The sequence below is a fragment of the Acanthochromis polyacanthus genome, chromosome 8 (genome assembly GCF_021347895.1).
Source record: "Acanthochromis polyacanthus isolate Apoly-LR-REF ecotype Palm Island chromosome 8, KAUST_Apoly_ChrSc, whole genome shotgun sequence".
NCBI classification, from domain to species: domain Eukaryota; kingdom Metazoa; phylum Chordata; class Actinopteri; family Pomacentridae; genus Acanthochromis; species Acanthochromis polyacanthus.
In genome coordinates, this window is record NC_067120.1 from 33,440,890 (window position 1) to 33,455,291 (window position 14,402).

General features: G+C 41.0%; 1 protein-coding gene across 1 annotated transcript; it reads left to right on the forward strand.

The window, feature by feature from the left end:
• On the forward strand, nt 1-11,734 carry LOC110972372 (myosin heavy chain, fast skeletal muscle-like). The gene is made up of 38 exons (XM_051952428.1): nt 1-207; nt 289-432; nt 520-676; nt 769-796; nt 878-995; nt 1,087-1,179; nt 1,266-1,329; nt 1,412-1,510; nt 1,605-1,708; nt 1,821-1,959; nt 2,088-2,206; nt 2,456-2,605; nt 2,704-2,874; nt 2,965-3,265; nt 3,370-3,437; nt 3,529-3,616; nt 3,710-3,827; nt 3,911-4,034; nt 4,403-4,539; nt 4,625-4,880; nt 4,977-5,219; nt 5,308-5,484; nt 5,570-5,715; nt 5,822-5,912; nt 6,015-6,404; nt 6,511-6,637; nt 6,731-6,849; nt 6,937-7,133; nt 7,224-7,407; nt 9,435-9,600; nt 9,746-9,870; nt 9,992-10,300; nt 10,405-10,608; nt 10,701-10,826; nt 10,916-11,086; nt 11,180-11,284; nt 11,377-11,472; nt 11,588-11,734. The coding sequence occupies exons 1-38, from the start codon at nt 1-3 to the stop codon at nt 11,732-11,734; spliced, it is 5,808 nt and encodes a 1,935-aa protein (XP_051808388.1).
• Nucleotides 11,735-14,402: the final 2,668 nt, after the last annotated feature.

Below are 14,402 nucleotides of genomic sequence, written 5' to 3' on the forward strand. Positions count from 1 at the left end.
ATGAGTACAGACGCGGAGATGGCCGTTTATGGCAAAGCTGCCATTTTTCTCCGTAAGCCAGAGAAGGAAAGAATTGAGGCTCAAAGCAAACCCTTCGATGCCAAGAGCGCCTGCTATGTGTCTGATGTCAAAGAGCTGTACCTGAAGGGAACCATCCTCAAGAAAGAAGGTGGCAAAGCCACTGTCAAACTCCTGGAAAATGATGAGGTTGGTGTCATGAAGTAAGAATCAACTGGAAGTTAAATGTTAAATGTGATCACATCTCACTGTGACCATTTTCTGTTGCAGGAGAGGACAGTTAAAGAAGATGACGTCTTTCCTATGAACCCTCCCAAGTTCGACAAAATTGAGGACATGGCCATGATGACCCACCTCAATGAAGCCTCTGTGTTGTATAACCTCAAAGAGCGTTATGCAGCCTGGATGATCTACGTGAGAAAATATATATTGAAAAAAACTGCAGTACTAGTAAGAAATGTGAACTGGCATAAACTTAAATATCTTCCTGATTACTTTCAGACCTACTCTGGCTTGTTCTGTGCCACTGTGAACCCCTACAAGTGGCTCCCTGTGTACGATTCTGAAGTTGTGGCTGCCTACAGAGGCAAGAAGCGTATGGAGGCTCCACCCCACATCTTCTCTGTCTCTGACAACGCTTATCAGAACATGCTTACTGGTATGTGCCTCATGTAACAATGAAGAACATGCTGGTAGTGAGAAACCTGTTGCAGAAATGGATTGTGAATTTTCATATTTTCATTTTAACAGACAGGGAGAACCAGTCTGTCTTGATCACGTAAGTATCACACTTGCTCACTTTGTTGATTATGATTAAATATTTCTGACCAAATTCTCACAAGTCTTTGTCTATAACCAGTGGAGAATCTGGTGCCGGAAAGACTGTGAACACCAAACGTGTCATCCAGTACTTTGCCACAATCTCAGTTGGAGGAGGAGACAAGAAGAAGGAAGCACAAGGAGCCGGAAAAATTCAGGTATGTCATCATGGTAAGATTTCTCAAAGTACAGAATATACTTCTAGAAGGACGGTCCTTTTCTGATATCAAATCTAAACCTGGATTCTAGGGCTCACTGGAGGATCAGATTATTGCTGCCAATCCTCTGCTGGAGGCTTACGGTAATGCCAAAACTGTGAGGAATGACAACTCCTCTCGTTTCGTAAGTACAAAGTTATTATTACTCAGGAGAATTCTTTTCACATGACTCATGTGGAGGGACGTTAATGATTCTTTTGCTCCAAACAGGGTAAATTCATCAGAATCCATTTCGGCACAACTGGCAAACTGGCTAGTGCTGACATTGAAACATGTAAGTGACAAATTCTCAGTGAGAGAACATAGAAGTTAGTTTGAGGGTGGGAAAAATTCAGACTTATGAACAAACTTTGCAGATCTGCTGGAGAAGTCTAGAGTGACATTCCAGCTTCCTGATGAGAGAGGCTACCACATCTTCTACCAGATGATGACCAACCACAAGCCTGAGCTGATTGGTGAGTAGATTGACTTGTTGCTCAGTAATTAAACCTCTTCACAATTTTCATATTAAACGCTCTACTGAACATTTTCAACCTTTTTGATTTTCAGAATCATCTCTCATCACAACCAACCCCTACGACTTCCCCATGTGCAGTATGGGTCAGATCACTGTGGCCAGCATTGATGACAAAGTTGAGCTGGAAGCCACAGACGTGAGTACTTGTCAGAATTGAAATAATAATCATACTGCGTGTCTTATCCAGGTCACCAAAGTAGTATGTTGCCAAACTGACTACATTTCATGTGGACACCTCTTTTGCACAGAATGCCATTGACATCCTGGGCTTCACTGGTGAGGAGAAGATGAGCATCTACAAGATGACTGGTGCTGTGCTTCACCATGGTAACATGAAGTTCAAACAGAAGCAGCGTGAGGAGCAGGCTGAGCCCGATGGCACAGAGGGTGAGCACTGACTATCATACCAGAGTGAAAAATTTATGAACAGTCATTCAGTACTTGCTCATGGTGTTTGTTGTTCGCCGTATTGGACAATCACCAGACATACTGCATGTATTAACTGTGAAATGCAGATGCTGATAAGGTTGCTTACCTGTTGGGCCTCAACTCTGCTGACATGTTGAAGGCTCTGTGCTATCCCAGAGTGAAAGTCGGAAATGAGTTTGTCACCAAGGGACAGACTGTTCCTCAGGTAAATACGAGTTATCAATGCCAAATGCTGTTTTATACAGAAAGAGATCACTAATGTCCAGTATATTCTGACTTTAGATCAGTTTAGCTCTGTATGCTGAATGCATTCTAAATCAGTAACCATATCAAATATGTATGCATTTATATTTGTGACATTTAGTGGTGTCAGTCCAATGTAGGAATTTACACTATTCCACCATTTTACATGAATGTGCATCATTACTGAAGTTATGTTCTTGTATTTCCTTAGGTGCTGAACTCAGTGACTGCCCTGGCCAAGTCCATCTATGAAAGGATGTTCTTGTGGATGGTCATCCGCATCAACCAGATGTTGGACACTAAGCAGCAAAGGAATTTCTTCATTGGTGTCCTGGATATTGCTGGCTTTGAAATCTTTGATGTAAGTTTCATCCCCAAAAAAGGAGGAGTTGCTTTGGCTGGCATGACCAGATCCTTTGAATTTGTTACTAGTTGCTTGATCTATTTCTCCATTCACAGTTCAACACCTTGGAGCAGCTGTGCATCAACTTCACCAATGAGAAACTGCAGCAGTTCTTCAACCACCACATGTTTGTCCTGGAGCAAGAGGAGTACAAGAAAGAGGGCATTATCTGGGAGTTCATTGACTTCGGTATGGACTTGGCTGCCTGCATTGAGCTGATTGAGAAGGTACACATCTACGTCATAATTCTTTTGAATGCAACTCTTACTACAGTAGAAGAACACCGTCATTACATATCTCTTTTCCTTTTCATCAAGCCCATGGGCATCTTCTCCATCCTTGAAGAGGAGTGCATGTTCCCCAAGGCCACTGACACATCCTTCAAGAACAAGCTGTATGACCAGCATCTTGGCAAATGCAAGGCATTTGAGAAGCCCAAGCCTGCCAAGGGCAAGGCTGAGGCCCACTTCTCCCTGGTGCACTATGCCGGTACTGTGGACTACAACATCATTGGCTGGCTGGACAAGAACAAGGACCCACTGAATGAGTCTGTTGTGCAGCTGTACCAGAAGTCCTCAGTTAAACTGCTGGCCCTTCTGTATCCTCCTGTTGTTGAGGGTAGGAAAATATATGTTCCACAAATTTAACAGATTGTACATTTTTGTGTCTCTTCATGTACTGTGAAGATAAAGATTTTTTCTTCTAACACAACTGAAAAACAGAGACCGGTGGCAAGAAGGGAGGCAAGAAGAAGGGTGGCTCTATGCAGACTGTGTCTTCACAGTTCAGGGTGAGGTTTGACAAATACATTTAAAGTCACTTGATGGTGAAATTCACATATGTTCATTTTTATGACAAAGATCACCATTTTCTACCTGCAGGAGAACTTGGGCAAGCTGATGACTAACTTGAGGAGCACCCACCCTCACTTTGTGCGTTGCCTGATTCCCAATGAATCAAAGACTCCAGGTACCAAAACATGATCTTCAAAGTCTTTCTGTGTTGTGGATTGGTTTGATGTATGCAAAACAACTGATGAACTGGCACATTTCTACTGGACAGGTCTGATGGAGAACTTCCTGGTTATCCACCAGCTCAGGTGTAATGGTGTCCTGGAGGGTATCAGAATCTGCAGGAAAGGTTTCCCCAGCAGAATCCTCTATGGTGACTTCAAGCAGAGGTACAACTATTATGTTAATAGAAGTTGGATGTAGACGATGACAAGAAAATCCGCATGCTGATTGTTTTCTCTCTCTAAAACAGATACAAGGTACTGAATGCCAGTGTCATCCCTGAGGGCCAGTTCATTGACAACAAGAAGGCTGCAGAGAAGCTGCTTGGGTCAATTGATGTTGATCACGATCAGTACAAATTCGGACACACGAAGGTAAGCACCAGCTGTTCGTTTTTTTAAGTAATAGAAGTTCTGCATAATAACCTCCATAATAAAGTTGACTATTCTGTGGAGCTTGTTTATCTGTTATCTGGCAAGATATTGTCATATTTACTTCCCTGAATTTGTTGCAAATCTAATCCATGTGCCAGTGGATAAGAGACTGATCATTTGAGCAGATATGGAGCAGCCAGCATGTGGAAAATTATGAAAGACCTCAAAATTATGTGACATATGTGGGATATCTAAAAATCCCATTTGTTTGGACATTGTGCAAGATGTGCAGAATTCACTCTGTGGGTTCATTCTAATGTCAGCATCTAACTTGATGCTGCAGTCATTATTGTCTTGTGTTTGTTTAGGTATTCTTCAAGGCTGGTCTGCTGGGTACTCTTGAGGAGATGAGAGATGAAAAGCTGGCAAGTCTGGTCACCATGACTCAGGCCCTCTGCCGTGCTTACCTCATGAGAAAGGAGTTTGTCAAGATGATGGAGAGAAGGCATGTTAAAAACGGCAAATTCTCAACACAAAGTCACATGAAAAAAACAATAAAAACTTCCTTAACGACAACTTCTTGTCCACAGGGAAGCCATCTATACCATCCAGTACAATGTGCGCTCATTCATGAATGTCAAACACTGGCCATGGATGAAGGTGTACTACAAGATCAAGCCTCTGCTGAAGAGTGCTGAGACTGAGAAGGAGCTGGCCCAGATGAAGGACAACTATGAGAAGATGCAAAGTGACCTGGCTGCTGCCTTGGCCAAGAAGAAGGAACTGGAGGAGAAGATGGTGTCTCTTCTGCAGGAGAAGAATGATCTGCAGCTGCAAGTAGCATCTGTAAGTAGACATCAAAAGAAAGTGGTGCCTTTTATTTTGTGTCCATACGTCCACAAAACGTCAGTGTGCTAACGTCATTTCTCCAACATAAACAAGGAAACAGAGAATCTGGCAGATGCTGAGGAGAGATGCGAGGGGCTCATCAAGAGCAAGATTCAGCTGGAGGCCAAACTCAAAGAGACCACTGAGAGACTGGAGGATGAAGAGGAAATCAATGCTGAGCTCACTGCCAAGAAGAGAAAGCTGGAGGACGAATGCTCTGAGCTCAAGAAAGATATCGATGACCTGGAGCTTACCTTGGCCAAAGTGGAAAAGGAGAAACACGCCACTGAGAACAAGGTTTGTAAACTTGAATATATCGAGCAGATAAAATAATATTTTTGAATGATGCCTTCACGCAACAATAACATGTTTCCTGCAAACACAGGTGAAGAACCTGACTGAGGAGATGGCCTCTCAGGATGAGAGCATTGCTAAGCTGACCAAGGAGAAGAAAGCCCTTCAGGAGGCTCATCAGCAGACTCTGGATGACCTGCAGGCTGAGGAAGACAAAGTCAACACTCTGACCAAGGCCAAGACCAAGCTTGAGCAGCAAGTCGATGATGTAAGTTTTAAGTCGTCTAGAAAGGTACAACAGGATCCTTCTTGAATCTTGAATATGATAGTAGCAAACCCATATTCCTTTGCAGCTTGAGGGCTCTCTGGAGCAAGAGAAGAAGCTTCGTATGGACCTTGAGAGAGCCAAGAGGAAGCTGGAGGGTGATCTGAAACTGGCCCAGGAATCCATCATGGATCTTGAGAATGACAAGCAGCAGTCTGAGGAGAAAATTAAAAAGTAACTAAGTTCAGCTTATAATCTCAATTGAAAAACAATGAATATGTCAGGAGACATGGTCCATAGGATAGATGAACTCTGACTGTACATTTCATCTCTCTCACAGGAAGGACTTTGAAATTAGCCAGCTCCTCAGCAAGATTGAGGATGAGCAGTCAATGGGTGCCCAGCTTCAGAAGAAGATCAAGGAGCTTCAGGTGATGCATGCGTTGTGTTACTTCAACCATCACTTAGAAATTTCATACTTGGTCATTCAAAGGTGAACATTTACTGAAAAACTACATATCTACATCCAATAGGCCCGTATTGAGGAACTGGAGGAGGAGATTGAAGCTGAGCGTGCTGCTCGTGCCAAGGTTGAGAAGCAGAGGGCTGACCTCTCCAGGGAACTTGAGGAGATCAGCGAGAGGCTGGAGGAGGCCGGCGGTGCAACTGCTGCTCAGATTGAGATGAACAAGAAGCGCGAGGCTGAGTTCCAGAAGCTCCGTCGTGACCTTGAGGAGTCTACTCTGCAGCATGAAGCCACGGCTGCTGCTCTTCGCAAGAAGCAGGCCGACAGCGTCGCCGAGCTGGGAGAGCAGATCGACAACCTGCAGCGCGTCAAGCAGAAGCTTGAGAAGGAGAAGAGTGAATACAAGATGGAGATTGATGACCTCTCCAGCAACATGGAGGCTGTTGCTAAAGCAAAGGTACACAGCACATTCACTTGTGGTGCTCAATATCTGAATGACATTAAATCTGTAATCAGTATAAAGAAAATCTTATCACTGATCTGATTTCTCGTCTCCATGTTAGGGAAATCTTGAAAAGATGTGCCGTACTCTTGAGGACCAACTTAGCGAACTGAAGACCAAGAATGATGAAAACATCCGCCAGTTGAATGATGCAGGTGCACAGAAAGCTCGTCTCCTGACAGAAAACGGTACGTACAAAATAGTGTCAAAATGCAGTGATCTTCAGTGTTTGACAGAGAAACTGAACAAAGGCTAAAGTTTGATGACTGTTTTCACTCCAGGTGAGTTTGGCCGTCAAATTGAGGAGAAAGAGGCTCTTGTATCCCAGCTGACCAGAGGCAAACAGGCCTTCACTCAGCAGATTGAGGAGCTGAAGAGACAGATTGAAGAGGAGGTTAAGGTAAGAAACCTTCATTTTAAATGTGTATTGCCATTATTGATTGCGGATGTAGACATTTTGTTCATTCAATTGTGTGTCTAATTCCAGGCCAAGAATGCTCTTGCCCATGGACTGCAATCTGCCCGCCATGACTGCGACCTGCTGAGGGAGCAGTTTGAGGAGGAGCAGGAGGCCAAAGCTGAGCTGCAGCGTGGAATGTCCAAGGCCAACAGTGAGGTGGCTCAGTGGAGAACTAAGTATGAAACTGACGCTATCCAGCGCACAGAGGAGCTTGAGGAAGCCAAGTGAGTAATATTCAAACAACTGAATGGTCAGATGTATAGCATTATAGCATAGGTGGACAAATAACAAGACAAATGTGACTTTTTTTACAGGAAAAAGTTGGCTCAGCGCCTTCAGGAGGCTGAGGAGCAGATTGAGGCTGTCAATTCCAAGTGTGCCTCTCTGGAGAAGACCAAACAAAGGCTCCAGAGTGAGGTGGAGGACCTCATGATTGATGTGGAGAGAGCTAATGCGCTGGCTGCCAACCTGGACAAGAAGCAGAGGAACTTTGACAAGGTAACATCTTTACTTTTTGCAACCAAGCAATGAAACTGGAAAAGGCCCTATTTATTGAGCCATTAAGTCACTGGATTATTCCAAATCAATATATCACAGGCATTACCATGAACGGCAGAGAGCAAAAGATTTCATTGTTTGCAGACGATGTATTATTATACTTGTCTAACCCAGAGCAGTCTTTTGCACACCTAATAACATTATTGGAAAAGTATGGTTCTTTTTCTGGTTACAAATTGAATTTATCAAAAACACAGGTATTGTGTCTCGGATATTCCCCCCCACCGTAGTTTAACTGAGAAATTCTCCCTAAATTGGGATGCAATGGCAATGAGGTACCTGGGGGTGAATATCCCTAAAGACTTCCAAAATTTATATCATGTTAATTTAGTTCCATTAAATCAGGCAGTTAAAAACGATATACAGAGATGGAGTGTCATACCCCTTCTTAGTTTTGGCTCAAGAATTCAATCAGTCAAAATGAATATTTTGCCTCGACTCTTGCATCTATTTCAATCACTTCCAATAGAATTAACCGACAATCATTTCCAGGAATGGGATAAACTAATCTCAAGATACATTTGGCAGGGCAAAAAGCCAAGAATTAAATATCAATGTCTACAGTTGACCAGAGAAGGTGGGGGATTGGCACTTCCATCTCTAAAAGACTATTATATTGCAGCACAATTGAGACCTCTGGTGTGCTTATGTAACCCAAAATATCAAGCCAGGTGGAAGGAAATTGAAGAAGCAATGACACTTGAATACCCTATACAAAAACTAATTAGAGAAAAGATAAAAAAGAATTACTTAGATAATTTACAAAACCCATTACTTGCCTTATCTCTCAATGGAATCGATTAATACAACAAAATAACTTCAAAGATGCAGTTGGAATTTTAAGATGGTGTGGCTATGATCAGGATTTTATCCCTAACAAACTCGATGCAAGATTCAAAGAATGGATATCGCAAGGTTTAACAGCATACTGCACGTTTTTGCACAAAGGAAATGTAAAAGATTTCCAGACTTTGAAAGCATCACATGGTTTGAATAACAATGACTTCTTCAGATTCTTTCAGATCAGAGATTATATAGAAAAACAGGCAATTGAAGAAAAGTTTCAAAATAATCCTTTGGTGAAGGTATTCACGGATGCTTATATGGTAAACAGCACTCAAAAGACACTTTCAAGATTGTATAAAAGTCTTCGACAAATGAAAGACACTCAAAGTCCTGCAAAGCAAAACTGGGAAAAAGAAGGACACTTGACCATCTCTACCCAGGATTGGGAAACTTTCTGTAAGTCTCAATGGAAAACATCGAACTCAGCAACATGGAAAGAGTTCTGCTGGAAAAACCTTGTAAAGTTTTTTAAAACCCCCGCTCAGACCAAGCACCATACCAAATCATCAGACTGCTGGAGACAATGTGGGGGACAAGAAGGAAACCATTATCATATATTTTGGTCATGTCCACAAATCACTCCTTTTTGGGAAGAACTACATAAAATTTTAAGATCTCTGTTTCAAATGGACATACCATTCCAACTAGAAATATTGTACCTGGGTGTTATAAGGATTGATAATGTGTCTTAAAAAACAAAATATTTATTCCAGATTTTGAGTGCAGCAGCCAGAAAAAGCCATAACTAGGAAATGGCTTAGACCACAAAGTCCTACAATAAATGACTGGATAGATATTGTCAATGATATATACAAAATGGAGAGAATTACTTTTAATCTTCGGTTACAACAGGATAAGTTTGCTAAAAAATGGGAACTTTGGATTGAGTATGTTTCTTCTGTAAGACCAGGCTTTATATAAAAATTTGGCTTTTCTGTATTCTTTTTTGCATGGTATGACTGTCAATGTTTACCTTAAAGGCGCACCCCAATGTTTGTTTGTTTGTTTGGATTGTAATGTTTTTTATTTTCATCTTTTCAAAAAATAATTTTCTAAAAAAAAAAACTGGAAAAGGATTTTTGGCTGTTCTTCTATAAAACTGTATAAACTGTGATGTTCAGGTGCTGGCAGAGTGGAAGCAGAAGTATGAGGAGGGTCAGGCAGAGCTGGAGGGAGCTCAGAAGGAGGCTCGTACTCTCAGCACTGAGCTGTTCAAGATGAAGAACTCTTATGAGGAGGCTCTGGATCAGCTGGAGACCATGAAGCGTGAAAACAAGAACCTGCAGCGTGAGTTAATACCAGATTGTAGTAACAACAGCAGTAAGCAGTTAGCTCTTACAACTTGTTTAAAACACATGTATGCGTTTGTTAGACAGTAGTACAATTGACATTTTATAACTTTCACATGTTAAACATATGCATCCTTCTGCAGAGGAGATCTCAGATCTGACTGAACAGATTGGTGAGACTGGCAAGAGCATCCATGAGCTGGAGAAGGCCAAGAAGCAGGTGGAGACCGAGAAGTCTGAGATCCAGACAGCTCTTGAAGAGGCTGAGGTAAAACTTTGTCTGTTTCTCTGGGGAGACCTTCTTCAACGAAACAATTTTAAGTCATGATCCAACATTGTATAAAAGCTTTAAAGGCAGAGATCAATATATTATTCTGTAAAACCATTAGGGAACTCTGGAGCATGAGGAGTCTAAGATCCTGCGTGTCCAGCTGGAGCTGAACCAGATTAAGGGTGAGGTTGACAGGAAGCTAGCAGAGAAAGATGAGGAGATGGAGCAGATCAAGAGGAACAGCCAGAGGGTGATTGACTCCATGCAGAGCACTCTGGATTCTGAGGTCAGGAGCAGGAACGATGCCCTGAGAATCAAGAAGAAGATGGAGGGAGATCTGAACGAGATGGAGATTCAGCTGAGCCATGCCAATCGCCAGGCTTCTGAGTCCCAGAAACAGCTGAGGAATGTGCAGGCACAGCTCAAGGTATTGTAATCCACACAGCACAAAGAGTTCTTGCACACATGACAGTAAGTACACCAGCATTTAGACATTCATATGAATACTTTCCTGATCATGTTTTGCATTAGGATGCTCAACTGCACCTTGATGATGCTGTCAGAGCCCAGGATGACCTGAAGGAACAGGCTGCTATGGTGGACCGCAGGAACGGTCTGATGGTGGCTGAAATTGAGGAACTCAGGGCTGGTCTGGAACAAACAGAGAGAAGCCGCAAAGTTGCTGAGCAGGAGCTGGTGGATGCCAGTGAGCGTGTTGGACTTCTCCACTCTCAGGTGAACATGACTTTAAGCATTTCTCCAGCATTTCACAAATCTAAACAAGCATGGAAGGAAAGAAATAACTTTACCAATTTCTCATCTTTCAGAACACAAGCCTGCTGAGCACCAAGAAGAAGCTGGAGGCTGACCTGGTCCAGATCCAGAGTGAAGTGGATGACACTGTTCAGGAAGCAAGAAATGCAGAGGAGAAGGCCAAGAAGGCTATCACTGATGTAGGTTTAAAGGCCATTTGTTTGCTATTATACTCCAAGCCAACAGAGAATTGTGATGTGATTTCACACTGAAAAATCTTTTTTTTCAGGCTGCTATGATGGCTGAGGAGCTGAAGAAGGAGCAGGACACCAGTGCTCACCTGGAGAGGATGAAGAAGAACCTGGAGGTCGCTGTTAAGGACCTGCAGCACCGTCTGGATGAGGCTGAGAATCTGGCCATGAAGGGTGGCAAGAAGCAGCTCCAGAAACTGGAGTCTAGAGTAAGATGAATATGATAAGATGTCTGCAGTTCAACAAATGTATGAAAACACATGAATTGTTGATAATTTATGAATTTTGTACTGTTTTAAAAGGTGCGTGAGTTGGAGACCGAGGTTGAGGCTGAGCAGAGACGTGGTGCAGATGCCGTTAAGGGTGTCCGCAAATATGAGAGGAGAGTGAAGGAACTCACCTATCAGGTAAGTTATATTGACACATGGAATGTACAGTCAAGATTTATGTAACACTTACCATTACAAAAGTCTACAGAGGTTTCTATTTTCTACTACAGACTGAGGAGGACAAGAAGAACGTTACCAGGCTCCAGGACTTGGTTGACAAGCTGCAGCTGAAGGTGAAGGCCTACAAGAGGCAGGCTGAGGAAGCGGTAAGGAAAAGCATTTGTTTAAAACAATTAGCATTTGACACTATATTATTTCACAAATGTAAACCTATGGGCCTTTTCTAAATGCTTCAACATGTTCCTATATTTTGAATTCCAGGAGGAGCAGGCAAATGTTCATCTGTCCAAGTGCAGGAAGATCCAGCATGAGCTGGAGGAGGCTGAGGAACGTGCTGACATTGCTGAGTCCCAGGTCAACAAGCTCAGAGCTAAGAGCCGTGACTCTGGCAAGGTAAATAGTGACTAAACTTCGGATAGTTACTGATTTATGAGTGAGAATTGCTTTATTGCTTCATGCTTCAAAAACTGACAAATGATAAAAGCTCAAAATGTGCAGGTACAATGTGATGTGTCTTTAAACTTGTATTTATTTCATGATTTCTTTATTTTACAGGGTAAAGAAGCAGCTGAGTAATGTACTCGAACCAATGGTCTGTTTCTCATCATATAATATGATGTAGAATCATCCACAATAAAGCATTTTATAAACTCATTTCATTTTCTGTCATATGTTGACATTATGTCCTCTGAAAGAGAGTAACTGCAAGATACATGTTCTGAAAATGCTGAACAATATTTATGTGAAGCATGCTGCTGCCGGTATCACTTTAGAGGGGAAGTCAGAGAAGGTGATTGAGTAGAAAAACTAAATGACATCACAGTAACTCCTGTTTATAAATGGATCTGCTCCTTGTTGCGTACTTTACACCTTGAGCACTTGCTCTTGACCCTGAAGAAGATGTATCCGGTTACAGAACGTGTTATTGATAGGATTTTTTTGTTTGTTTTACATTTTTGTTCAGAAAATAAACACATTCAGGAATTTTGCATAAGTCCCAAAATACACTTGAAACACTGCATGTCTACACTATCAACATATCACTTTGAAAACTTGACCTGTCCAGTGGCAATGTCAATATTAGTTCACCAGAAGAGTGGAAACACTGGCAACAAACAAGTGAGGTTGTGTAGTTCATGTCTTTGTTGTGTGCTATAGTGCCATCTTGTGTATGAATGCAGTATTCATTTTTGAGTACTATATCAAATATGTGTTTTGATTGCATTAGCAAGGCTACTGCTGCAATGCAAACCTGAAGACTAAGATCACTGTTCTTCCTTGGGGGAAAAAAAAAGAAAACTAGTCTGGACAAATGAGTATCTGTCGTCCATTTTGATAATCTCTTCATGCATCTTCTTTGAACAAAATGTGAATTGTCATTATTAGCAAATAATAAATTGAAATTTTAAAGTTAAAAATGCATTTCTACAATAAATGGAAGGTGTTATTCCAATTAAGTGGATTCAATCCAGTACAGAGAAACATTTTTTTTTACAGTGTTAAGATTTAGTATTTCTCAGTATATATATATTTTTACTACATGTGGTATAGAAAAAAGTCTGAGTCATAATTTTGCTCCATGGTAGTGTATTTTTATTATGTCTGAGGTTTTCTTCAAAATACTATGAAGTCTATGTTACATGTTCTTGTACTGTTTATAAGCTGTGAAAAAATAATATCTTGCTTTGAAACGCTCACTTCCATTTTGCTACGACAAAATGCTGAAGCAGTGGTCTCCTAAAAAGACATGATCAGTTCTGTGGGGTAGTTCTAAATTTTTTAGGAGTGTTTCTTTGTGTGAATCATTGGCTAAATTACGAGTATTTTTTGTGAGAACCAGGCAATGCATTCGACTTACACTTTCAAAATGGTGTTGAAACTGCCAGGAAAATATTGTGTTGGCTGTCATCCCACTCTCCAAATAGATCTCTGTTTCTGGGTACAAGAACAAAGATAAAGCTTTTGATGCATGAACCTCCATACAATATTGAATTAATACTCAAAATTTCACCTCAATATTTAAATTAGTAATGGCAGTAATCTCACCATTGCTCCTGGCATACAGAGCTGTGCAACACAGATACATACAAGGCTAGTTTCCAAATGCTCTTGTGTGAAAACTGGTGGCTTTATTTTTGGGAAAGTGTTTGTCCATTACCTTCTAGGTATATAAGGTAATCTAAGTTTGTCAATTTGCTTCTACGTATACGTCAGTAAGGATCATTATGAACTTCAGTGGACTATCCGCAAAGCAAAAATTCAAATGACAGCAGCACCTTTCCAACAAGGCAATGTGCAGATCGTGAGAGAAAAACCACATCAGCACAATGTACCTATATATACAATGTAAAAATAGGCTGACATTGTTACACATAACTCAACAGGGGAGGGGAAATTATTATACAAAAAATAGCCATAGTGAATTGCAAAAAGTATTGCTACCCTTGTGGTTCAAAAGACATAACAATTTGGATATATTAAACATTGTTTTAGTTTTTCATTAGTCAAGAACAATTGTGGGGTTTCAATTCCTTCAGTCTAATGATGTACTGCTCGTTTTTTCTTTGCCTAATTCATAGAAAATGCATTTATATTCCTAAGATGGTCGTGAGACTTCGAGCACATGAAAGTCAACACTGTTCAAACATTAAGTACATAAAAGCATTTTAAGCCAGATTTACAAAAGACACAAATAAATGTTCATGAAATGACACCACATATTCCACAAATTAAACATAACAGTAAAAAGAAACTGAACTCAGTCTCAAGATGAAAGTAATTCGGCCATGAGCAGCTATACAAAGCCCTTCATTAGGAACACTTGTAATCTTACTTTAAAAAGAAAACACTGCTAATATTGCAAAATATTACTAACACCAAGAAAAACAACAATAAACTTGAAGAAAAATACAATATATTTTACTGGAAAGCATTTTGGCTGTTTAAAATGTGCTATATACATCACTAAAGAATAGAATAGAATAGAATCACTAAATTCATCCCCGAAGGGAAATTCAGTTTTAATTCAATTTTAAAGTGACTGAACTTGACAATTACACACACAGCTAATAGTACA

Coding starts and splice junctions, on each gene's coding strand:
- LOC110972372 (XM_051952428.1), top strand. CDS start 1: ATGAGTACAGACGCGGAGATGGCCGTTTATGGCAAAGCTGCCATTTTT. Junction 9,871..9,991: donor CAGCTCTTGAAGAGGCTGAG/GTAAAACTTTGT, acceptor TAAAACCATTAG/GGAACTCTGGAGCATGAGGA. Junction 11,285..11,376: donor TGAAGGAACTCACCTATCAG/GTAAGTTATATT, acceptor TTTCTACTACAG/ACTGAGGAGGACAAGAAGAA.